Source organism: Macaca nemestrina (genome assembly GCF_043159975.1).
Source record: "Macaca nemestrina isolate mMacNem1 chromosome 11 unlocalized genomic scaffold, mMacNem.hap1 SUPER_11_unloc_1, whole genome shotgun sequence".
Classification (NCBI taxonomy): domain Eukaryota; kingdom Metazoa; phylum Chordata; class Mammalia; order Primates; family Cercopithecidae; genus Macaca; species Macaca nemestrina.
Genome location: NW_027257572.1, coordinates 508,420 through 532,891, shown reverse-complemented (window position 1 = coordinate 532,891; position 24,472 = coordinate 508,420). Strand labels below are relative to the sequence as shown.

At 58.0% G+C, this 24,472-nt stretch overlaps 2 protein-coding genes and 1 long non-coding RNA gene across 7 annotated transcripts in view; all 3 read left to right on the top strand.

The window, feature by feature from the left end:
• The window catches only part of LOC105466260 (sphingomyelin phosphodiesterase 4), a 29,302-nt gene extending 21,695 nt beyond the window's left edge, over window positions 1–7,607 (top strand). For all 5 annotated transcript variants that reach the window (XM_071089616.1, XM_071089617.1, XM_071089615.1 and 2 more), the window contains 9 exons: window positions 2,611–2,756; window positions 3,334–3,424; window positions 3,881–3,981; window positions 4,734–4,897; window positions 5,502–5,707; window positions 6,069–6,302; window positions 6,554–6,685; window positions 6,833–6,961; window positions 7,119–7,607. In XM_071089616.1, the coding sequence (XP_070945717.1) occupies window positions 2,611–2,756; window positions 3,334–3,424; window positions 3,881–3,981; window positions 4,734–4,897; window positions 5,502–5,707; window positions 6,069–6,302; window positions 6,554–6,685; window positions 6,833–6,961; window positions 7,119–7,448 (1,533 nt within the window). In that variant the 3' untranslated portion in view covers window positions 7,449–7,607. The remainder of the gene's footprint in view (window positions 1–2,610; window positions 2,757–3,333; window positions 3,425–3,880; window positions 3,982–4,733; window positions 4,898–5,501; window positions 5,708–6,068; window positions 6,303–6,553; window positions 6,686–6,832; window positions 6,962–7,118) is intronic.
• A 76-nt stretch (window positions 7,608–7,683) lies between these two features.
• Window positions 7,684–15,883, top strand: LOC105466251 (uncharacterized). Its single transcript, XR_978053.3, has 3 exons — window positions 7,684–10,050; window positions 12,025–12,180; window positions 14,866–15,883. It is a non-coding gene; the product is annotated as an uncharacterized lncRNA (long non-coding RNA).
• A 179-nt stretch (window positions 15,884–16,062) lies between these two features.
• LOC105466255 (coiled-coil domain containing 74B) lies at window positions 16,063–22,759 on the top strand. The gene is given in 9 exon segments (XM_011715276.3): window positions 16,063–16,427; window positions 18,735–18,779; window positions 19,670–19,847; window positions 19,849–19,916; window positions 20,751–20,889; window positions 21,628–21,823; window positions 21,904–21,983; window positions 22,059–22,115; window positions 22,364–22,759. Coding segments are annotated over 9 exon segments (1,149 nt in total). The 5' UTR covers window positions 16,063–16,177; the 3' UTR covers window positions 22,500–22,759.
• Window positions 22,760–24,472: the final 1,713 nt, after the last annotated feature.

The window sequence follows — 24,472 nt, the reverse complement described above, 5'->3', positions numbered from 1 at the left end:
GGCCAGGGACTCCATGTGGGAACATGGCCCAGGAGGGGTGCCGAGCTGAGGGAGGAGTTTGGCTCAGCACACCTGTGGGAAAATAGCCTGAGAGGGTTCCAGGTGACTGCCGGGGGTTAGGGGCGGACAGTGGGCCCTCCGACCCTTCGGAAGGACCGGGTGAGGTGGGGCAAGTGCACCAGCAGTGGAAGGCAGTTTTCCAGTTCCCATGTGGAGGTCGTCCCCTCCCCTGAGCCGCAGGGAGGATGTTAGGGCTCAGGATCCTAGGCCAGGGTTGGAGGGAGGGCCTGGGCTGAGATTGGAGGAGGAGAGAGACCCTGGTCTAACGTCCCACCCCACTGGTGCTCTTCTAGTTGTCAGTATAGGTACAGGTATCATGTCTCATACTTTTCTCCTTCCGTCTTGTCTTTTCTTTCTTTTTGAGATGGTGTCTCGCTCTGTTGCCCAGGCTGGAGTGCAGTGGCATGGTCTTGACTCACTGCAATCTCCACCTCCCAGATTCAAATAATTATCCTGTCTCAGCCTCTTGAGTAGCTGGGATTACAGGCACGTGCCACCCACCCAGCTAATTTTTGTATTTTTAGTAGAGACATAGTTCTACCATGTTGGCCAGGCTGGTCTCAAACTCCCGACCTCAAGTAATCTGCCTGCCTTGGCCTCCCAGAGTGTTGGGATTATAGGCGTGAGTCACTACACCTGGCCCTTTCTTCCAAAACTGCAAATTCATTGCCCAAAGACTTAACGATACAGATAGTAGAGGAAAATCGCCAGCCGCGATGGCTCACACTTGTAATCCCAGCACTTTGGGAGGTTGAGGCAGGCTGATTGCTTGAACTCAGGAGTTTGAGACCAGCCTGGGCAACATGGCGAGACCCCTGGTGTGTGCCTGTGTTCCCAGCTACCCAGGAGGCTGAGGCGGGAGGATCCCTTGAGCCCTGGAGGCAGAGGCTGCAGTGAGCCGAGATCACAACACTCCACTCCAGCATGGGTGACACAGTGAGACCCTGTCTCAAAAAAAGCAGAAAATGCCTCCCACCCTATAGCTCCATCTTCAGACTCAGCCACTGATCTCTGGGGCGTGTCGCCTGGACCTGTGGGGACAGTTTTCTGACGGGGAGACTTGAGTGGGCAGCGATATGGGCAGTGGCCCGTGCAGGGTCTGCAGCATCCCAGGATATACCCGGAGGCTGGGCCCTGCACCAGCACAGATGTATGAAGGCCCAAAGGGCTGGGGGACAAGCGAGCATGTCCACTCGGACTCAGGGCCCTGCCCTCGGCACCCTAACTCCCTTGCCCTCGTCAACTCTTGATGCTCCCACCTGCCCTCCCAATGCTAAGCAACCGGAGGAAGCACATGGCCACCAAAAAGATTTCCTCTCCAGCTAGATCTCCAGGATCCTGCTTGTATGTTACAAATCAAAGTTTGGCCTAGGCTGGGCACAGTGGCTCATGCCTGTAATCCCAGCACTTTGGGAGACCTGAGGTCTGGCCAACATGGTGAAATCCCGTCTCTACTAAAAGTAAAAATTAGCTGGGCATGGTGGCACACACTTGTAGTCCCAGCTACTCGGGAGGCTGAGTCAGGAGAATCGCTTGAACCTGGATGCGGAGGTTTCAGTGAGCCGAGATAGTGCCGCTGTGCTCCAGCCTGGGCGACAGAGGGAGACCTTGTCTCAGGAAAAAAAAAGTCTGGCCTAATATCCCTGACTGTGCTTTTGTCTTAGGGTTTTCCTGACCACAGGTCCCTGGGCAACAGAGGAAGTGACGCCCGGGGCTTCTGCTGGGCCGAGTTCTCATCTGGCTGTGTCCAGGATGAGCAGGTGGAAGGATTTGGGGAGGAAAGCGAACCCATGGGGTTCTTATTTTTGAACAAGGTCTTACTCTGTCACCCAGGCTGGAGTGTAGTGGCACGATCCTAGCTCACTGCAGCCTCAAACCCCTGGGCTCAAGTGATCCTCCTACCCTAGCCTCCTGAGTCGTTAGGACTATAGGTGTGCACCACCACACCCAGCTAACTTTTTAAAATTTTTCGTAGAGACCTGGTCTCCCTGTGTCGTCTAGGCTAATCTCTAACTTCTTAGTGATCTTTCTGCCTCTGCTTCCCAAAGTGCTGGAATTACAGGTCTGAGGCACCACAGCTGGGTTCCACGTGCTTTCTGCACACACTTGGGAGGCTGGTGGGAGACCCTGGATCCAGAGCTTGGGGTGATGCTGGCTCTCTCCTGCCCTGAGGATCAAGACAGGCACCAGTGCCCAAGGGCACAGCCTGTGCCACCCACTGCGGGCTTGCAGCGGTGCAGAAGCAGGGCTGAGGGGCCCTCTGCAGATGTGTCTGTCTTAGTGAGGCCTCCCCAGGGTGGGCTTTGTGGGCGCTGGGCCAAGCACTTCCCTACCACAAGCTGGTCAGCGTTCAGACCAAGCAGTGTAAGGCACGTCTGCTGGGTGCCAGGCACAGTGGTGCCCCAGGGAGTGGCCCCACTCCCGGCCTGGCTCGTGCCTCCTGTGGGGAAGCAGAGCAGCTGGCTCAGGGCGGGATGTGGTCAGACCTGGAGGCCTAGTGCTGTGGGTTCCGCGCTCCTTCCCAGGCCCTCACCCTCGTTCTCCACCTAGGAGTCGTTCACGCCTACTGAGGAGCATGTGTTGGTGGTGCGCCTGCTGCTGAAGCACTTGCACGCTTTTGCCAACAGCCTGAAGCCAGAGCAGGCTTCGCCGTCCGCCCACTCCCACGCCACCAGTCCCCTGGAGGAGTTCAAACGGTAGATGTCCCTTGCGGCTTCCCACCACTGCTGTCTCCCCCGCTTTCCCCTCCTAAGGTGTCGCCCACAGCAGCCTGTCCCCAGGGCATGGAGGGCAGGGTGAGGGGAGTCCCTTTCCGCTCACAGAGCACGTGAGGTCCCTCCAGGCCTAGGCGGGTGCCCTCTCTCCCCACCTAGTTGGCTCCCAGAGCCTCTCTCTCCAGACTGGCCAGAGAGGCCCCATTGTGCTTCCATCTCTTACATCTAATCTTCTTCAACCCTGTCAGGAGAAGAGCTGGGGCAGCCCTGACTGCCAGGCCCATCAGGGCCAGCAGAGTGGGCTGTTTGTATGGGACTGAGGTGAGGTGTGTGCAGGAGCGGCACTGACTTGGCCGCCTGTGTGCTGTGTGTCCTTGGGACGTTCCCTAAACTCTCTGAACCTTGGTTTCTTCCTCTGAAGAATGGGGCTGAACCTCCTGGAGGTACCCAGTGCTCTCCCCCGGCAGAGCCGACCCTCACTGATGGGAGCCGCGGGCTCACCTGTGAGCAGGGCCTCCTTACTGGGCAAGCAGCAGGTGACCCTCCCAATCCCCTGCAGGGCCGCTGTCCCGAGGTTCGTCCAGCAGAAACTCTACCTCTTCCTGCAGCATTGCTTTGGCCACTGGCCCCTGGACGCATCGTTCAGAGCTGTGAGTGTTGGCCCCGTCACACATGTGCCTGTGTCCTCTGTGTGCCCTGAGGTGGGAGGTCCTCTGGGGCAGTTGAAGGAGGAGAGCAAGTGTTTTCACAGAGGCCTTGGCAAGGAGGGGGTCTTGGAGGGCCGCATTGTTCTTCTGTTTGTTTCCAAATCCAACCCTCAGGAAAGCCCTGCCCTGTCCCACCTGTCTGGTGCAGGGCAGGTTCCTACCCTTACCTGACCAGGGAGCACTGTGCCCCCTGTGCTGGGAAAAGCCCACCTATGACCCTGGCTTCCGGAGGGCCAGCAAGAGAGCCAAACCCCACAGGGCTGTGTACGTCTCTCCTGCGCCCTCTGGGCGACGTGGGAAGAGCCAGTCCCACCCAGCTGCCGCCCGGGACCTGGGCTCCAGGCCACCAGAGGATTCGGCCCCCAGCTACTGAGCCCTCAGCACACACCTCCCCCACAGGTCCTAGAGATGTGGCTGAGCTACCTGCAGCCATGGCGGTATGCACCTGACAAGCAGGCTCCGGGCAGCGACTCCCAGCCCCGGTGTGTGTCGGAGAAATGGTGAGCCTCAGCCCCTCTCACAGACATGCACTGGATATGGCTCCGGTGGGTGGAGGCCAGGCCAGAGGCCTGTGCTGGGGTCAGCCTGGCCCTGGCCCCCGTGGCCGCCTACGGTCCTCTCCCAGCCCCTGCCGACTGGAGCACAGACCAGCCCTTCCTAGACTCAACTTTGCCAGGCCCTAGAATTGGTTTCTCATGGAAGCGGTGGGTGACCCATCCTGCCCTGTCCCCTCTCCCTTCTGTTCCAGACGAGTGTTCAGCCATCCCCAAACTATCCCTTGACTCTCATCAGCACAGAGCAGAGCAGTGGTGATCAAGCAGGGAATGAGGGAGGCCGCCTTCCCCCATCCCCTGCTTGATTCTTACAGCAGACCCCCAGGCTTCTGTGGCACCTCGCATGGCCACTGACCCCTCCCCTCACCCAAGGCCTTCCCCTTTGGACCCTCTGGGGGATCCTCCCTCAGCCCCCTCAGGCTTTGGGCCGGCCTCTGCCATGGTGGCCTCCGTTCACTTGGAAAGGGGCCTCAGCCTTGCTAAGGATGTGGTGTCCTCAGAGGGCCTGGGTCTTACCTGCCTCTGTCCTGCCCTCCCTGCCTGCCCATGCCCCCCGAGTTGTCATCTGTGACAGCTTGTCACCTTGGCCAGGGAGAGTCTGAAAGCCCAAGGGTGAGCAAGGGCATTAAGGACATAGATCAGCACAGCCCCCGCCTCCAGTTGGAAGACTGGCCCTGACCTGCCACCTCGGTCCCCAGGGCGCCCTTTGTCCAGGAGAACCTACTGATGTACACCAAGTTGTTTGTGGGCTTCCTGAACCGCGCACTCCGCACAGACCTGGTCAGCCCCAAGCACGCGCTCATGGTGTTCCGAGTGGCCAAAGTCTTTGCCCAGCCCAACCTGGCTGAGATGATTCAGAAAGGTAAGTCATCAGCCTGGGCCAGCCGGGTAAACGTCGACCAAGCCAGACCAGGGCCAGGCCCTTAGCTGGAGGCGACCGGTCTTTAAGAGGGACCCACATGCCCAGAGTGGGTCCTAGCACAGGGTGCTGTGGAGACTCCTGGGACACATCTGTATGGTGAAGTCTGAAACCGGCTGGATCCTGCCTGCCCTGCAGCCACCAGGCACTCGCGGGGAGGATGGCAGGTGTGCCCACAGAGGGGGACTGCACGGTCCAAGCTGCAGCCCCGTGGCCCCGCCGTTTCTCCCCGGCGACTCGTGGTGGCCACTTGAGGAGGTGAGCCTGGACTCTGCCGTGCATTCATCCTGGCTGGGTTGGGCATTGGTTTCTGTTCCTCCTGCTGTTGTTTCCCTCCTGCAGACACTGCTGGGGGCTCTGTGAGCCACCAGCTTCCCCACCTGCCCTCCTCAGCCACCTACTGAGTGGGAGATGCTGCCAGGCAGGGCCTCAGAGGACACCCCTGGGTCACGGCTCCCCAGACACCTCGGAGGCACCCCAGAATTCTAAGTCAGGTACTCTGCCTCCGGGAAGTGGGTGCCAGGTTCGACCGTCTCCTGCCTTCTAGGTGAGCAGCTATTCCTGGAGCCAGAGCTGGTCATCTCCCACCGCCAGCACCGACTCTTCACGGCCCCCACATTCACTGGGAGCTTCCTGTCACCCTGGCCACCAGCAGTCACTGATGCCTCCTTCAAGGTGAAGAACCACGTCTACAGCCTGGAGGGCCAGGACTGCAAGTACACCCCGATGTTTGGGCCCGAAGCCCGCACCCTGGTGAGTGGGCCGGCGGTGCCTGTCCTCAGGGCCCCTGGAGCCATGGGGCTGAGCAGAGCCGGGGAAGGGCTGTGATCCGGCAGGAAGGAGGGAGGCTGGGTGTAGATTTGTCGCCACATCTCCTTCCCCCGTTTTAGTAAAGTCTCAGTTTTTCCTGATAACGAAGGCAGTGTTTGTTGGGAAATTTCAAATTTAGATGATCATCCTTTAGTCTTTAAAAGTCCTCTGGCGGGAGCTGCTCCTCCCGGCGCTCAGCAGTCTGGCTGTGCATTGCTCTTGGGGGTCCCGGCCAGCCTGTCTGGGTGGCAGCACAGGCCTGTCCTGCTGGTGACCTGGTGACCTGCCCGCACCTCCCTTGCAGGTCTTACGCCTTGCTCAGCTCATCACACAGGCCAAACACACAGCCAAGTCCATCTCAGACCAGTGTGCGGAGAGCCCGGCTGGCCACTCCTTCCTCTCATGGCTGGGCTTTAGCTCCATGGACACCAACGGCTCCTACCCAGCCAACGATCTAGACGAGATGGGGCAAGACAGCGTCCGGAAGACAGATGAATATCTGGAGAAGGCCCTGGAGTACCTGCGCCAGATATTCCGGGTACGACCTATGGGACCTGCCCCACGGCCATCAGAGTCCCCTTCCCCGAAAGATCCACTTCACGTAGCCTGTGCTCAGCCACGTACCAGTCCCAGGCCCCACACATACGGACCCAGTGTTGTGGGAGGCAGGCCCACACCTCGAGCATCATATCTGGGTCCCCTTGTTGGCACTGTTGTAGGCTGGTGGGGTGAAGACTGGTCCCCTCCCTTCATCTTGACGCTGAGGGCAGAGGCACTTCTCTCTGGCAGCTCAGCGAAGCACAGCTCAGGCAGTTCACGCTCGCCTTGGGCACCACCCAGGATGAGAATGGAAAAAAGCAGCTTCCCGACTGCATTGTGGGTGAGGACGGACTCATCCTCACGCCCCTGGGGCGGTACCAGGTGAGAGGCCCGTGTCTCAGAGGAGCATGGACTGGGCCCTGCCTCATCCCTAGCTCCCTCCTCCCTCGTGAGCAGAGGCCATCAGGCTCCTCTGAGTTGTATGTGGGGCTATGTTTTCTGACCCGTCGCTATGGCCTGGCTTTCTAGATCATCAATGGGCTGCGAAGGTTTGAAATTGAGTACCAGGGGGACCCAGAGCTGCAGCCCATCCGCAGCTATGAGATCGCCAGCTTGGTCCGCACGCTCTTCAGGCTGTCGTCTGCCATCAACCGCAGAGTGAGTGGGCAGGAGGACCGGCCTGGCCTCTTCAGAGAGGGTTCTGGATGCTCCTGCCCCGGGTGCAGTCCCGGGCTGGCTGGTGGGGGTGGGGCACTGCTGTCCTGAGGCCTGTGGTGCCACCACCCCACACCCCATGCCTCTGTCTGTGCTTCAGTTTGCAGGACAGATGGCGGCTCTGTGTTCTCGGGATGACTTCCTCGGCAGCTTCTGTCGCTACCACCTCACAGAACCCGGGCTGGCTAGCAGGCACCTGCTGAGCCCCGTGGTGCGGAGGCAGGTGGCTGGCTACACCCGTGGCCCCAGGCTCAGCCTGCGCTTCCTCGGCAGTTACCGGACGCTGGTCTCGCTGCTGCTGGCCTTCTTGGTGGCCTCTCTGTTCTGCGTCGGGCCCCTCCCATGCACGCTGCTGCTCACCCTGGGCTATGTCCTCTACGCCTCTGCCATGACCCTGCTGACCGAGCGGGGGAAGCTGCACCAGCCCTGAGGGTGTCAGCTGCCTTCAGAGCAGGCTGGGGGGATTTGCCACACAGCCCCACCTTGGGCCTGAGAGGACCTGGGAAGCCCCTCCAGGAGGGACCACGGTCATCCTCGGGCTTCTGGAGCAGGGTTCCTGCAGCCGCAGAGGCATCTGGAGGAAACGCAACCAAGAAGGGAAGGCAGGGGAGGCCGAGACGGGCGGATCACGAGGTCAGGAGATCAAGACCATCCTGGCTAACACGGTGAAACCCCGTCTCTACTAACAAATACAAAAAACTAGCCGGGCGAGGTGGCGGGCGCCTGTAGTCCCAGCTACTCGGGAGGCTGAGGCAGGAGAATGGCAGGAGGAGAATGGCGGGAACCCGGGAGGCGGAGCTTGCAGTGAGCTGAGATCCGGCCACAGCACTCCAGCCTGGGCCACAGAGCGAGACTCCGTCTCAAAAAAAAAAAAAAGAAGGGAAGGCAGGCGGGGCCCGGCAAAGGAGTGGCTACCAGGCCTCAACAACCACGTTCTGTGACAGCACAGAGCTCGGCGCCGGCCCCTCCCTCCCTCCCTCCGCCAAGGACTCCGCCCAGCCAGCTCTTGGGGCCTTTTTCCAGCGCCCATTTGGGTACTCTGCCGCTAAGCTTGGGAGCCAGCCTGCCAACAGCCGCCTGGCCTGGCCCCCCGACTGGCTGGCCTTGAGGTGGGCAGAGCGGGTTGTGGCACCTCCTCTCCCTGTGTGGGACCAGGACGGTGGCTCAGCCTCCACTCCAGGGAAGAATCAAAGTTTCTAGAGTCGTGAGAAAACTATTGAGAGTGGCTCTCCTCTGATTCTTCACTGTGAGGGGCATTCTTCATGTTCTCCCAGCTGTTCCAAGACTGGGCCGTAGAATTCCATGTTTCAGGAGCCTAAGACCCTCCCAGAGCCCAGGTGCTTCACCACAGACCCCAAGCCGTCGAGCACATCGCCCAGAGCAGTGGCCAACATCATGGACCCCTGTGCCTTGTCACAGATGGGTGCTGGTCCTCAGGTGTTGCAGACACTGCTGGGTCCATGGGGTCGGATTCTGCCAGTTTCTGCACCGCAGCCAAAGATGGTCAGAAGCATTGTCGCTTCACTAGCATCAAGTGCTCAAAGACATGGCAGCCGTTTGGTGGTACTTAAGTATTCAAAATGACGACAACTGCAGATTCTCTGACAGAAACCAGCACGGGCTCTTCACCTTCCTTCACCCCACAGATGACACGCCAGGGACAACAGCATCTCAGTGGCGATTTCCAAACCAAGCCTTTGTTTTTGGTGTGGCAGTTTGGGGGTTTGCTTTAATGTTTTTCAAATTGTAAATGTTGGGCTTTGTATTTTGATGTAAACTGAGAATAATGGCATTTTAGGGCCTGTGACCAAAAATCAAGCCTGTAACTCGACCATGGATCTGAATAAACCTGTCCTTGCTTCTGAGTCTTCTGGCACCTGGGCTCAGTCTCCAGGAGCTTCACCTGTGCAGAGTCCCTGAGCACACGGGGGCTGCAGACACAACTGCTGGGCACCCTGTCGGCCCCTCCCTGCAGTGTCCGCAGGCCTGGGCCTCTGGCTTCCTGTTCTTTCCTCTCAGAGGCCCAGTGACTTTGCCCCGTCTTTACAGAAGATCCAAAAAGTTAGGCATGGTGGCTCGTGTGTGGTCCCAGCTACTCGGGACACCGAGTTTGGAGGATCGTCAGGACCCAGGAGGTGAAGGCTGCAGTGAGCCTTCATCACGCCACTATCCTCCAGCCTGGGTGACGGAGTGAGACCCTGTTCTCAAAAGCTGACCTCCAGGAACGTGTGCTGCCATGTCTATGGCTTCCAGAAGCTCCGAGGATTGCGGGAGTTGCTGGGGGCTGAACTGTCTGGCCAGGAGTGGGGGTGCAGGCAAAAACGTATTGAGAACCAAGAACAGCAAAGCTGAGAGGGGGCAGGGTCTTGGTGGCTGGGACCTGGACAGTAATGGCCACAAAGCCAGCTGGTGCTCAGTGGCTCCTGCCTGGGGAGTGAGGACAGCAGCAGGCAACTAGGTTCCAGCCACTTCCAGGTGGGGGGTAGGGACCTCGCCAATAAATTGGGATTTAAATTTTGTCGAGAGCTTTCACTCTAGAGAAAATGGGACTGCTGGGACGAGAGCAGAAGCAAAATGCAGTTGGGGGGGCCCGGCCAGGAGGCACTTGGGGACTTCCAGGGAAGGCCTGTAGTTGGAGCAACTTGGGAAGCAGTTCTGTCTGGGGCACAAGGAGGAGGGACGCCAGGCTGGAGGCAGGAGCGCCTGCACGTTCTCGTCTCCACCCCTGGATGCCTCCAGAGTGGTCTGCCCTAACTGCCACTGCCGCCGCCGCCTCAGCTTCTAGGACTTTTTGCCATTGGGCCACACTCCTCTGCTAACAGGCCAAATCCAGATGCTTCTCTGACCAAGTGGCCTGGAGCCTCTGGCGGCACAGCTTCAGGCTGTCCTGACATCACCCCTGCCCCCTGCACATCCGCCTTGTCCTCCTTGCCCCGAGGCAGTGCTGTTCCCTGGAGCCCATTCATGGCCCACTCCCTTGCACAACCAACACATTATACCTCTAGGATATGCCAGCGCCCCTGTGACCTGAGGTAAGTCAGATTCTGATTGTGCAAGCAACTCACACGCAGAGGCCCTGTGCAGTCAGGAGAAATCTATACCTTTCCCCTTGGACATCCAAGAGCAAGTTAGATCCCCTAAAGGCCAGCTCTCACCAATAACCCTGACATTTCCAATATAAATGAGGGAGAACTCTTCTTTTTTTTTTTTTTTTTTTTTTTGAGACGGAGTCTTGCTCTGTCACCCAGGCTGGAGTGTAGTGGCCGGATCTCAGCTCACTGCAAGCTCCGCCTCCCGGGTTCACGCCATTCTCCTGCCTCAGCCTCCCGAGTAGCTGGGACTACAGGCGCCCGCCACCATGCCCGGCTAGTTTTTTGTATTTTTAGTAGAGACGGGGCTTCACTGTGTTAGCCAGGATGGTCTCAATCTCCTGACCTCGTGATCCACCCGCCTCGGCCTCCCAAAGTGCTGGGATTGCAGGCGTGAGCCACCGCGCCCGGCCGAGAACTCTTTTGGAGACAAAGTCTTGCTATATTGCCCAGGCTGGAGTGCACCGCACCGTCACGGCTCACTGCAGCCTGTAACTCCTGAGCTTACGCAGTCCTGCCTCAGCATCCTAAGTAGCCAGGACTACAGGCATGCGCCACCACACCCTGCTAATTTTTAAATTTTTTTGTAGAGGCGGGGTCTCACTGTGTTGCCAGGCTGGTCTTGAACTCCTGGGCTCAAGTGATGGACCGCCTCTGCATCCTGAAGTGCTGGGGTTACAGGTGCGAGCCACCACACTGGAGAGAGGACTCTCATGTAGCCTTCACTGTAAAAACTAAGCTAGCTTCCCTTGACTCCCCAAACCAGAATTCCTAACATAATTTTCTCAAGTCACAAGGTGCCAAAACATACCAAATTATTTCCCAGTCAAGAATTCCTACTTTTGGCCAGGTGCAGTGGCTCACGCCTGTAATCCCAGCACTTTAGGAGGCTGAGGCAGGAGGATCACTTGACGTCAAGAGTTCGAGACCAGCCTGGCCAACATGGTGAAATCCCATCTCTACTAAAAATACAAAAATCAGCAAGTGTGGCGCATACCTCTAATCTCAGTTACTTGGGAGGCTGAGGCAGGAGAATCGCTTGAACCTGGGATGCAGAGGTTGCAGTGAGCCGAGATTACACCACTGTACTCCAGCCTGGGTGGCAGAGACTCCTTCTAAAAAGTAAATAAAAAATAAAAGTGGGCCGGGAGCGGTGGCTCAAGCCTGTAATCCCAGCACTTTGGGAGGCCGAGACGGGCGGATCACGAGGTCAGGAGATCGAGACCATCCTGGCTAATATGGTGAAACCCCGTCTCTACTAAAAATACAAAAGACTAGCCGGGCGAGGTGGCAGGCGCCTGTGGTCCCAGCTACTCGGGAGGCTGAGGCAGGAGAATGGCGTGAACCCGGGAGGCGGAGCTTGCAGTGAGCTGAGGTCCGGCCACAGCACTCCAGCCCGGCGACAGAGCAAGACTCCGTCTCAAAAAAAAAAAATAAATAAATAAAATAAAATAAAATAAAAGTGATAATTGGCAGCTGGTGCCAAGGAGAGGCCACTTCCTGATGGGCCACACCTATTTCACTAAAGAGTTAATTGAATGCAGATTCGAGGGAGAAGCAACTTCCCAGGCATGTGCATTAGGAGACAAAGTGGTGGAGTATGACCTTCTGGGGGCACCCCACCCAAAACCCTCAGATGGCATGCATACAGTTTCCTAAACACACTGCGAGCACCCACCTCCCAGGGTTAAGGAGGGCACTATACATACGGACAGCCCACCCTAAGGGAAGGATCATGGGAAAGGGGCCAGTCTAGAAGGTCCTAGGATCAAGGTTAAACACTTGACCTTCATGTGCCCACTTAGGTCTCTTCCAAGCGTACTTTCCTTTCTTTGCTGTTTTAAAGACTTTTAAAATACACTTCCACTCCTGCTCTGAAACTTGCTTCGGTCTCTTTTTCTGCCTTATGCCCCTCAGTCGAATTCCTTCTTCTGAGGAGCCAAGAACTGTCGTTGCTGAAGACCCATTGGATTCACTGCCAGCAACTTGGACACCTTCCACTGCTAACACCATTAACTCGGACACCTTCCACTGCTAACACAATAACACTTGGTTACTGTGTTTATTTGGAGCGTAAGTAGGGTTTAAGGAGATGTGTATGGGTGCCAGGTTGACAAGGGGTGGACTTGTGATGGTTAATTCTGTATGTCAACTTGTCTGGGCCACTGGATGCACACATATCTGGTTACACAGTATTTCCTGGCAGGTCTGGAAGGGTGTTTTCAGAAGAAATTAGCATTTAACTTGGTGGTGCAAGCAGCCATGCGTGCATTTCTGGAGCAGCTTCCCTGTAGCTTGCAGGAACCAGAGCGGGCAATAAGAGTCCCATCCTCCAAATCCTGGAGATCTGTGCTCTGATTGATGATGGTTGCTTTTGATTGTGAAAATGCAGACAAAGGCCGGGCGCGGTGGCTCAAGCCTGTAATCCCAGCACTTTGGGAGGCCGAGACGGGCGGATCACGAGGTCAGGAGATCGAGACCATCCTGGCTAACACGGTGAAACCCCGTCTCTACTAAAAATACAAAAAATTAGCCAGGCGTTGTGGCAGGCGCCTGTAGTCCCAGCTACTCGGGAGGCTGAGGCAGGAGAATGGTGTGAACCCAGGAGGCGGAGCTTGCAGTGAGCTGAGATCTGGCCACTGCACTCCAGCTTGGGCGACAGAGCGAGACTCTGTCTCAAAAAAAAAAAAAAAAAAAAGAAAAAAAAGAAAATGCAGACAAAGAGGCAGGCAGCCACTGCTGCAATCTCCACGGCTATGTTTGCAACCTCCCTCCTCAACCCTCACCCCCTTCCTGGGGACACACCTTCCAGGAGGTTTTTATGGATCAGCACCTCCTCCTGCCTTCATTTTTCTTTTCTCCTTGGGAACCAGATGTTTAGGACTAAGACATTCAAAAGCAACCATACACCAGGCACAGTGGCTCATGCCTGTAATTTCAACACTTTGGGAAGCTGAGGCAGGAAGACTGCCTCAGCCCAGGAGTTTGAGACCAGTCTGGGCAACATAGCAAGACAAAAAAAAAATTAGCCAGGCATGGTGGTGTGTGCCTTTAATCCCAGTTACTAGGGAAGCTGAGGCAGGAGGATGCCTTGAGTCCAGGAGTTCCAGGCTGCAAGTGAGCTATAATGGTGCCACTGCACTCCTGCCTGGATGACTTTCTCTCCACTCAGGAGATCCTCACTCCCAGCAATAATACTGCTGCCATTCATTCCACTATCAATAAGCCATAATTACTGAATACATGTTGCTATAATTATTTTGAACACCCTGTCATCTGTTAAAAATAAGAACAAGATTATGTTTTATCTTCATTTATTTCTTCTCTAATGCATTTCCCTTTCTTTAGATCCAAATTTCCTATATCATTTTCCTTCTTTTTTTGAGACAGGGTCTCTCTGTTGCCCAAGCTGGAGTGCAGTGGTGCAATCATGGCTCACTGCAGTCTCAGCCTTCTGAGTAGGTGGGACTGCAGGCATGCACCACCATGCAGGCAAATTTTTTAGTTTTTTGTGGAGACAGGGTCTGGCTATATTGCCCAGGCTGGTCTCCAACTCTCAGGCTCAAGAGATCCTTCTGCTTTGGCCTCTCAAAGTGCTGGGATTACAGGCATGAGCCATGCACCTGACTTCATTTCTGTTGTGTTTTTGACTTCTTACATTTTCTTTTTGTTTATTGAGACAGAGTCTCACTCTGTTGCTTGGGATGGAGTGTAGTGGCAGGATCTCAGCTTGCTTCACCTCCTGGGTTCAAGTAATTATTTGGCTTCGGCCTCCTGAGTAGCTGGGATTACAGACATATACCACCATGCCTGGCTAATTTTTTTTTTTTTAAATGGGAGTCTCACTCTGTTGCCCAGGCTGGAGTGCAGTGGCACGATCTCGGCTCACTGCAAGCTCTGCCTCCCGGGTTCACGCCATTCTCCTGCCTCAGTTTCCCAAGTAACTGGGACTACAGGTGCCCACCACCACGCCCGGCTAATTTTTTGTATTTTTAGTAGAGAATGGGTTTCACCATGTTAGCCAGAATGATGTCGATCTCCTGACCTTGTGATGCGCCCGCCTCGGCCTCCCAGTAATTTTTGTATTTTTAGTAGAGATGGGTTTTCACCATGTTGCCCAGGCTGGTCTTGAACTCCTGACCTCAAGTGAGTTGCCCACCTTGGCCTCCCAAAGTGTTGGGATTAGAGGTGTGAGCCATTGTGCCCAGCCAACTTTATGCATTTTCTTTCTTTTATTTTCTTTTTTTGAGACGGAGTCTTACTCTGTTGCGCAAGCTTGAGGGCAGTGGCATGATCTCGGCTCACTGCAACCTCCACCTCCTGGGTTCAAGTGATCCTCCCGCCTCAGCCTCCCAAGTAGCTGGAATTACAGGTGCATGCCACTACACTAGCTAATTTTTGTATTTTTTAGTAGAGATGGGGTTTCACCATGTTGGCCAGGCTGGTCTTGACCTCCTGACCTCAAATGATCTGCCCAACTCGGCCTCCCAAAGTGCTGGGATACAGACATGAGCCACTATGCTTGGCCTTCACATTTTCTTTAGATTATTTCTTAGAGTGTCTACCTCTACTGTTCCCATTATCAGTATGTAATCTCATGTTGTCCACTTTTTTCCATTAGAGCCCTTAGCATATTAATAATAGTTGTATTCCATTTCTTGGTCTGATAATTCCAACATCTCTGCCATATTTAAGTCTGGCTCTGATGTTTGCTGTGTCTTCAAACTGTGTTTTTTGTTTTTTATTATGCCTTACAAGTTTTTGTTGACGGCTGGTGGTGCTGAACCAGAAAGAGGTAAATGGACTTTCTGTGTGAAGTTTTATGTTGGTCTGGTTTAGGGGTTGTGCCATGTGTGTTGTTTGTTAACTGTAGGTGTCTGAGGCTTAAATCTCTGGTGTCTTAGTTTTTGTCTCCCTGTTGTCTTTAGGGTTTCCTAGAGATTTCTCAAATAAGCTCTGAGATGAGCAGTTCTTTCGCTTGTATCCTCTGTTATTATACAGGAGCCCTGTGGATGTGGCAGTAAGATGTGGGAAAGGGGAGCCAGAGCAGGCTGGGGTTAGGTTATGTTCTCTTCCTCCAGGTTTGTTGGTATCTGGTAAAATCACGATTGGCCTGGCTGTGTTTTTTTTTTTTTTTTTTTTTTTGAGGGCAGGCCTTGTAAAAAAAAAAAAAAAAGGCGTATTTCTTTTTATTTTTATTATTTTTTAATTAATTAATTTATTTTGAGACAAGAGTCTCACCCTGCCGCCCAGGCCGGAGTGCAATGGAGCAATCTTGGCTCACTGCAACCTGCCCCTCCTGGGTTCAAGTGATTCTCCTGCCTCAGCCTCCCGAGTAGCGGGGATTACAGGCGTGAGCCACCGTGCCCGGCCTCTTATTTTTAGGCAGCATCTCACTCTGTCGCCTAGGCTGGAGTTCAGTGGTGCCATCATAGCTCACTGCAGCCTCCACCTCCGGGGTTCCAGCAATCCTCCCGCCTCAGCCTCCCGAGTAGTTGAGACTACAGGGGCCAGCCACCATGCCCGGTTTTTTTTTTCTTTTAATTTTTACAGAGACGGGGTCTCACTCTCCATCCAGGCTGGAAAGGATGCCTGGGTGCCTTTTATTATTATTATTTGCTTAATTATTTTTAGACAGAGTCTCGCTCTGCTTCCACGTTGGAGGGCTGCGCGCCGATCTCCGCTCACTGCAGCCTCTGCCTCCCGGTGCACGCGATTCTCTTGCCCCAGCCTCCCAAGCAGCTGGGATTGCTGGCGCCGCCTCCACCCCGGCTAAATTTTGTATGTTTAGTAGAGTCGGGGTTTCGCCATGTTGGTCAGGCTGGTCACGAACTCCCGACCTCAAGTGATCCGTCCGCCTCGGCCTCCCCAAGGTCGGGGGTCACGGGCGCGCCCCCGCCGGGCCCCGGACGCCGCGGAAGTCGCTCCTCAGCCGGGAGGAGCAGCCAAGGCCCCGCCCACGCCAACCGCCTCGCCTGCCGCCGCGCGGTTTCCACGGTGACGGGCGCCCAGCGGGGCTGCCTGGCCGAGCCGGGTGCAGCGGCCGCGGGAAGGTCCCGGCGATGGCGAGATGAGCGTTGCGGGGGTGGTGGCGGGGACGCGCCCCCCCAGCTCGCCCACCCCGGGCTCCCGGCGCCGGCGCCAGCGCCCCTCCGTGGGCGTCCAGCCCGGGGGGCCGCAGAGCCCGCAGCTCCGGCCCAGCGACCCGCAGAAACGGAACCTGGACCTGGAGAAGAGCCTGCAGTTCCTGCAGCAGCAGCACTCGGAGATGCTGGCCAAGCTCCACGAGGAGATCGAGCACCTGAAGCGGGAGAACAAGGGTGAGCCGGGAGGGACCCCAGGCCAGCGCTTCCTCCCCAGCACCCCTAACACCGCCGCTCCCGCCGCGCAGAACAGCCATGACTCCAGCACACGCCCGGGCTCAGGGGGACACAGGACAGACTCCTGCACAGGTCCGGGCTCAGGGACACAGCCATGAACTCCAGCACAGGTCCGGGCTCAGGGACACAGGACAGACTCCAGCACAGGTCCGGGCTCAGGGGGACACAGGACAGACTCCTGCACAGGTCCGGGCTCAGGGACACAGCCATGAACTCCAGCACAGGTCCGGGCTCAGGGACACAGGACAGACTCCAGCACAGGTCCGGGCTCAGGGACACAGCCATGAACTCCAGCACACGCCCGGGCTCAGGGGGACACAGGACAGACTCCTGCACAGGTCCGGGCTCAGGGACACAGCCATGAACTCCAGCACAGGTCCGGGCTCAGGGACACAGGACAGACTCCAGCACACGCCCGGGCTCAGGGGGACACAGGACAGACTCCTGCACAGGTCCGGGCTCAGGGACACAGCCATGAACTCCAGCACAGGTCCGGGCTCAGGGACACAGGACAGACTCCAGCACAGGTCCGGGCTCAGGGACACAGGATAGACTCCAGCACAGGTCCGGGCTCAGGGACACAGGACAGACTCCAGCACAGGTCTGGGCTAGGGGATCACAGCCATGAACTCCAGCACAGGTCCGGGCTCAGGGACACAGGACAGACTCCAGCACAGGTCCGGGCTCAGGGACACAGGATAGACTCCAGCACAGGTCCGGGCTCAGGGACACAGGACAGACTCCAGCACAGGTCTGGGCTAGGGGATCACAGCCATGAACTCCAGCACAGGTCCGGGCTCAGGGACACAGGACAGACTCCAGCACACGCCCGGGCTCGGGGGGACACAGGACAGACTCCAGCACACGCCCGGGCTCGGGGGGACACAGGACAGACTCCAGCACAAGCCCGGGCTCAGGGGGAACACACGACAGACTCCAGCACATGCCCGGGCTCGGGGAGACACAGGACAGACCCCAGCACATGCCCGGGCTTGGGGGATCACAGGACAGCAAGTCCGCCCTGGGTCCTGCCATGCCGAGCTGTCCCTTCCTCCCAGAGGGAGACCCGCGTGGCCCTGGGCAATGCCGACCCTGTCCGCCTGTCTCCTGGGGCAGCATCATTTCAGCTGCTGACCCGGCCAGTCCTCTTCTCTCCAGGCAGGGTCAGACCCACCTGTTAAAAACTTTATAGAGGGGGCTGGGCGCAGTGGCTCAGGCTTGTAATCCCAGCACTTTGGGAGGCCGAGGCGGTTGGATCACGAGGTCAGGAGATCGAGACCATCCTGGCGAACACGGTGAAACCCTGTCTCTACTAAAAAAATACAAAAAATTAGCCGGGCGAGGTGGCGGCGCCTGTAGTCCCAGCTACTCGGGAGGCTGAGGCAGGAGAATGGCTGAACCCGGGAGGCGGAGCTTGCAGTGAGCTGAGATCACGCCACTGCCCTCCAGCCTGGGCGACAGAGCGAGACTCTGTCTCAAAAAAACAAAACACAAAACAAAAACAAACAAAAACTTGGGAAACGTGCCCAAGTGTGAGTGCGCAGCTCAGTGAATTTCCTCCAGCTAAACACATCAGATCAGGAGCAGGCATGCCCCCCACCGCTTCGCCTGTGCCCACACTGTCCGCTGCACCCTTAGCAGCTCCTCACCCCCACGGACCACCCCCCCGTCCACCCCTCCCCACTCCCCCAGCAGAACGAGGGTCTGCCAGGATGTGGCTTCGCTCCTCGCTTCTGCTTCAGGAGGGCTCCAGCAAGGGCAGTAGTGCCCGCAGCTGCCTCTCCCGCTCCACTCCCTAGTGCTGCCTCACCTGAGTGCCGAGTGTCCCATCACCAGGCGTCTGTTTTGTCAGGACCCTTCCCCATGTCTTCTTGAGCCTGAGGACCCCTCTTCCTCATGACTTCTTGAGCTTCCCCCCCAGTCCCTGATGCCCACAGGATCATGACCCCGCCAGGGCCAGGGGTTCTGGAATTCACTTCTGTACCCCTAAAGCCCAGGCCCTGCCTGCCATGTTGATGCCCTCCAGTCATCTCAGATGGATGAGGCGGGTATGCCGGGTGGACTCTGCCGGGAACAGGCAGGGGCATTCCTGGCCTGATGCCCACGGCAAAGGTGTGGTGGAGAGTGGGACCCAGGGGGCAGGGCCCAGCCAGCCAGTGTCTGCAAGCGCGGCAGCGGCGAGGCCAGGCTGTTCTCAGAACGGCTGTGGTTTCACAAGCGCTGAGCAGAGCCTGTGCTTGCTTCCAGATCTCCATTACAAGCTCATAATGAATCAGACATCACAGAAGAAAGGTGAGAACTGGGCCCTTCAGTGCCTGAGGGGATGCTCCTGCCACCCAGGGAAGCGCCTGCAGACTGTCCTTGCCCACCTGGCTGCACTTGCCCCTGTATGCCAACCCAGTGGGGACAGGTTTTGGGGCACCTGGACAGGTGCCGCTATCTCTAGCCATGGCTGGATGATGTTATGCAGCCAAGCACAGCTCGTGCTGCCCTCAGTAAGCCCAGGGCCTGAGATCATCGCAGTGGGGAGTGGGCACAGGGTGCACCCCAGACCCTCCCTCCTCCAAGCAGAGCTGAAATGGGAGGGACCCCTGAGACAGCCCTTGCCCTGCTAGGTCTTTAGCTCAGATTGCTGCTGTGGCCAGGCCCAGGATTTCCAGCCATGTGGCTCTGAGTCCTGACATCCTGTGGGAGGGGCTCTGGACACACTCCATCCAGGGATCCCTTCCTGCCGCCTGGGCAGCAACCATGGGGACAAAGGGAGGAAGCAGAGTCCTGTTTCCTTGCCACTTGTCCAAGGCACTTCCCATCCCGACAGTGGGCCCACCCAGCCCAGGATTCTGGGTTGTGGTCTCGAGCTCACTCCTGGTTATTTTTGGGACCGGGGATGACACCAGGACATCTGACTGGTGGATGGAACCAGCCTGGGAACATCACAGCTGGGGCAGTGCCTAGGGCTCCCCCTTCCCAGGCAGACACGGAGAATGGGGTCGAGGGAGGGCCTTTCCCTAGCCGCTGTAGCAACTCCAGTGAGCTGTTCTGGGCAAAGTGCGGCCCAGCCAGCAGCCCCAGCCCTGCGGTGCCGGGGGCCCTGACGGGACACAGGAAGGGGACACAGCAAGAGGCCATGCTCTCCCTCGGGACCTGCTGTTCCATGTGTCCCAAGCCCTCCTGCTTTCCAGACGGCCCCTCAGGAAACCACCTTTCCGGGGCCTCTGCTCCCTTGGGTGCGTGCTGGGTCTGCGTCCGCGGAGTGTGGGTAGAGCCGGGAGGACACAGCCCTGCCAGGCTGAAGGAGGGCCCCTCACGGACACACAGGCCAGGAGGCAAGCACGGGCGTCTTGCAGGCGGCAGCACCGACGCTGCGCTCTCCTGCAGACAGCCTCTCCACGTCCAGCTTCCCATCTGTCAAGTCCATCTCTAACTCAGGTGAGCAGGCTGGCGTCCACGTGCTCACAGGGCTGAGTGTCCCACGGGGACCCCAGCCTGGGTGGCCACTAGGGGTGCTGCCCAGGCCCCCTCTGCTGGGCCAAGCTCAAGGATTTGGGGGTGAAGGGGCAGCGGAAAAGAGCCCTGCAAGTTGAAGCCACCAGGAGGGGATTAAGGGGGGTTGGGCGGGACCGGGGCCAGACACAGGGCAGTAAGGCCTCACGGCAGGCACCCCAGGCGAGGCAGCAGGCAGGAGGGGCTTCCCCGGGTGGCCTTCCAGGGAGGATGTACCCTGGCTGCCCAGCAGGAGCCCTGCTTGGCCGTATTCCTGCCACAAGAAGGCAGGACACAGGAAGGACGGCACTGCCCACAGAGCCCTGGGCTCATGGCACCTTCTGCAAAGTGAGCCGGGAGCAGAGAGCCTCTCTTCCCCACTGTGCCTCCGCTGGAGGCCAGACGTTTTCCTCAGCCCAGCCCTAAGCCGCGCCGTTCCTGGGATGGGCCCAGGCGCTAGATGGGCCTTGTCCTTGCCGAGGAAACCCACACAGGCTGGGCCCAAGCCTCTCGTGTGGTTTCATTTTACCCAAAATGGGGCCAGCCTCCACTATCTTGGTTGTTCTAGTGTTCACAGGCACCACCCATGGGCTTCACCCTCAGAAGCTCATTGATTCCCCCCAGCACCGTCCAAGGCAGGCTCCCTTTACAGAGGAGGAAACTGAGGCAGGGGCAGGGGCTTCTTGGGTACACACAGCTGATCCTGGAAAACTTGGGCAGTGACTGTTGGTGCCTGCAGTGACCGGCCTTGTAGGGTCTGACTTGCAGCCAACTCTCAAGGCAAGGCCAGGCCCCAGCCCGGCTCCTTCAACAAGCAAGATTCGAAAGCTGACGCCCCCCAGAAGGCAGACCTGGAAGAGGAGCCCCTACTTCACAACAGCAAGCTAGACAAGGTTCCTGGGGTGCAGGGGCAGGCCAGGTAAGGCTTGCCTGCACCCGAAGGGCCCCATGACTATATTTACGAGGCTCACGCCCTGCAGTCAGCCAGCTGCTCTGCCCCTAGCTCCAGGGGCCTGTCCCCAGGACTCATGACAGCGGATGACGGCCACGCTCTACCCATCGGTGGGCGCTGTCTTCCTCCCTCCCCCGGCGGTCCTGTGCTGACCTGAGCCCACAAGGGGGCCAGTAGCAGCCGCCAAACCACTTTCTCGGAGAAAAGTAATGTTCTCACCAAGAACAGTGAGTTGCGCTCCTGCTGCCCCTTGGCCACAGCCTGCCTTTGGAGGGCACTAGGCCAGCAGGACAGAGCAGGACCAGGTTCTGATGATCCCTGAGTTTCTGGGACCGCCCTGGGATGCTAGAGTGCACACTTGCAGCAGCGCAACCAGCAGGACAGGCTCCTGCATCTCTGCACATCCCGAGACCAGGCCTGGAGCAAGAGGCCCCACTGGGTGTGGGGTCACGACCAAGAGCAGCCTGGCAGCTAGCTGGTTACCCATTGAAGCCCATCTGACTCTTAGGGCACCTTCAGAGGGGAGAAAGGGACAGGCCGCAGTCCCAGAGACCCCCACCTGGTGCCCAGAGCACCCTGCCGAGTGGGAGAAGGGAACCAGGCCCTCCCCTACATGGGCCTGGACGCTGCCGGGGGAGGTATGCTCGGGGAGTGGTTAGACACACCTGGGCAGGTCACCTCTGGCTGCTGCAATGACTGTTTCAGAAAGGAGAAAGCAGAGGCCTCTAACGCAGGCGCGGCCTGTATGGGGAGCAGCCAGCACCAGGGCAGGCAGATGATGGGGGTGGGGGCACACCCCCCAATGAGCCTGCCCCTTCACCTGCGAAAACCCACCACGCTGAAGCAGTGCGAAGTGCTCATCCGCGAGCTGTGGAACACCAACCTCCTGCAGACCCAGGAGGTGAGGCTGGGTGGTAGGGTTGGCCCTGCGCAGTCTGGCGCCGCCACAGGCCCCACCATACCCCTGCCCCTGCCTTTCAGCTGCAGCACCTCAGGTCCCTCCTGGAAAGGAGCCAGAGGCCCCAGGCGGCCCCAGAGGAGGCTGGGTCTAGCTCTCCCAGGTGAGTGCCTGGTACACCCCTGCCCCATCCCTGGGCACCTGTCCACAGCTCACTGCTGACTCTTCCTTCACCCAGGGACCAGGAAGCCATGCATTTTCCTAAGGTCTCCACTAAGGGCCTTTCGAAGAAATGGTGAGTCCCATGGGCATGGGGACAGTGGGGCAGCCCTGCAGCCTGGGCCCCAGGGAGGGAGTGGGGAAGGGAGGGAGTGGGGAAGGGAGGGAGTAGGGAAGGGAGGGAGTAGGGAAGGGACGGTGGCGGTGCAGAAGCAGAGCACGCGGAGGCCTCTCTAGGTCCCGGTGAGGGCCACGCAGGCCCCACTCCAACACCACTCCACTCCCAGGGATGCCCACAGTGACAGTCCCTCTACCCGCCCCCAGCCTGCTTCTGAGCCCGCCTGTGGCGCAGCGTGCCGTCCTGCCTGCCCTGAAGCAGACCCCGAAGAACAACTTTGCCGAGAGGCAGAAGAGGCTGCAAGCAATGCAGAAACGGCGCCTGCACCGCTCAGTGCTTTGAGCCTCCCACATCTGGTCAGTGCCAGGCCCACCAACCTGCAGCTGGAGACTGGTTCTCTATAGCATTTCCTGACACTTCACTACCTTTAGTCCTGGCTGAATTCCAAGATAGATGACACTTGAAATAGATAAAGTACTTGATCTCTAAACTAACCATTTATTTTCTGTTATTTTGCTATTTAGCATTTACATAAAAAGCACATGATGAAGTAGGTATCGCTTTACCTGTTGAAACTGAAAATAAAGCTTCTTTACTTCCAAGTTGTATGCCTGGTTCCTCACTGGCTATCAGGCGTCGTGTCCCTTCCCATTCCCCGCCCCTGGCTCCTAGCCCAGCCCCTGCTGTCTGCAGAGACCTGCCTGGGCAGCCCAGTCTTGCTCATCCGGGACCTGTCAGTGGCCCTGGGAGAGGCGCATTGGCAGAGCCGTGCACATCCTCCCTGGAGGCAGGAGGGCTTTTCTGGTCCCCTGGCTGGGCTGGAGCTGCGTTCCAAACACATGATCACTCTGGTCTCCTGCCCAGACTACATGCTCCTGGGGGCGAGAGGCTGTCCTCTCCTGCCCTGACAGCACTGCAAAGAGGTCCAGCCAGGCGGGCCTCCTCCTTGGAGGGCCATCTCCAGAACGGTGTGGACATGCCCGCACCACCCCTTCCACCACAGCACAGCACATGTCCAGTCGGGGGTGGGGTGGCCAGCTTAGCGCCCACCCTCACCCAGCCACAGTCTTCCCAAGCCCATGGCCCCACTTCCTTGGCATTAATCTCAACCTCTCCCTGCTTCAGGGAGCAGAAACTTTGCCAGGAAGCTGGGGGATGAACCAGGCCAAGGAATGGGATGGTGTGTTAGAAAAGGAGAGCTGAGGCCCAGGGCCAGAGTGGACAGTGCTGGCCCCAAGGCTGACAGCATCCTGACAGGACAGCAGGCCCAGGTTCACGGAGGGGGGACACAGTGACAACTCCTGACAAACACAGGAGTCACAAGATTATAACAATCACAGATGATGGGGTAGTTCGCATAAAAAGGGAGGACCTCATCACCAAAGGGCTGCTGGCCGGTGCCCAGGTGAGCGGGCAACACAGGGAGGCACTCACTGCATGGGGGCCCCGCCCACTGCCAGGCTCTCTCTGGGTGGTGCAACACGTGGTGTTCTGAGGACGCGGGTCCTGAGGGCCTCGCTCTTCATCCATCACAATGGACACGGCCCTTACACAAGTGGCACAGGGGTGCTGGCAGCACGATCCCTGATGCCCCTGCTCCCTGGGGGCCCCACAGTGCTGAGCAGGAATGCCACAAGGGCCGAAGCCCAGGGGGTGGCAGGGAGCCGGCAGCAGCCATCGGCCAGCCCTCCCTCCGATAGGCAGCCTGTGCCCTGGACTCAGGGGCTTCTCCAGGGGGTGCCCCACTTGCCCAAAGCAGCGCAGCCTGAACCCCAAACTGTGAGCAGAGAATCCCATGTGTGTTTGAAGAGTTTCCTATGTCCTCCGTGTTCTCCTATAGAAAGGAGCAGAGGTGTGTCGAGCACACACAAGACGCTCTAACACCCTGAGCGCACCCTGATGCTGCTGAGACAGACCCGGACCCTGGACAGGCCGCGGTGAGAGCAGCCCGAGGACGGTGGCTGGGGACCGTGTCCGGCTTTGTGGAGGAAGTCACATGGAACACCTTCTCCAAGAAGACGGCCATTGCCCTGCAGGCAGCCTGCTCCACTGCGCCCGTCTCAGTCTGTGCAAGTGTGGGATTTCACCTGGCAGATCCCCAAGGCAGAAGAGAAAAGGAGGAAAGTTAACCTAACTCCAGGCTCTCCATGGAAGCCAACACCTAGAAGTGTCTGACAGGAGGCGTGTGTCCTTGGCCCTGATGAGGCTGCGGGCCATCCCTGCAGTCCTGGCTAGGCAGCCGGGAGGCAGGCCTGGTGGATGCTCCGGGCACAGGTGTTGAGCAAGGTGGTAACCGAGTGCTTGTCCGGGAGCTG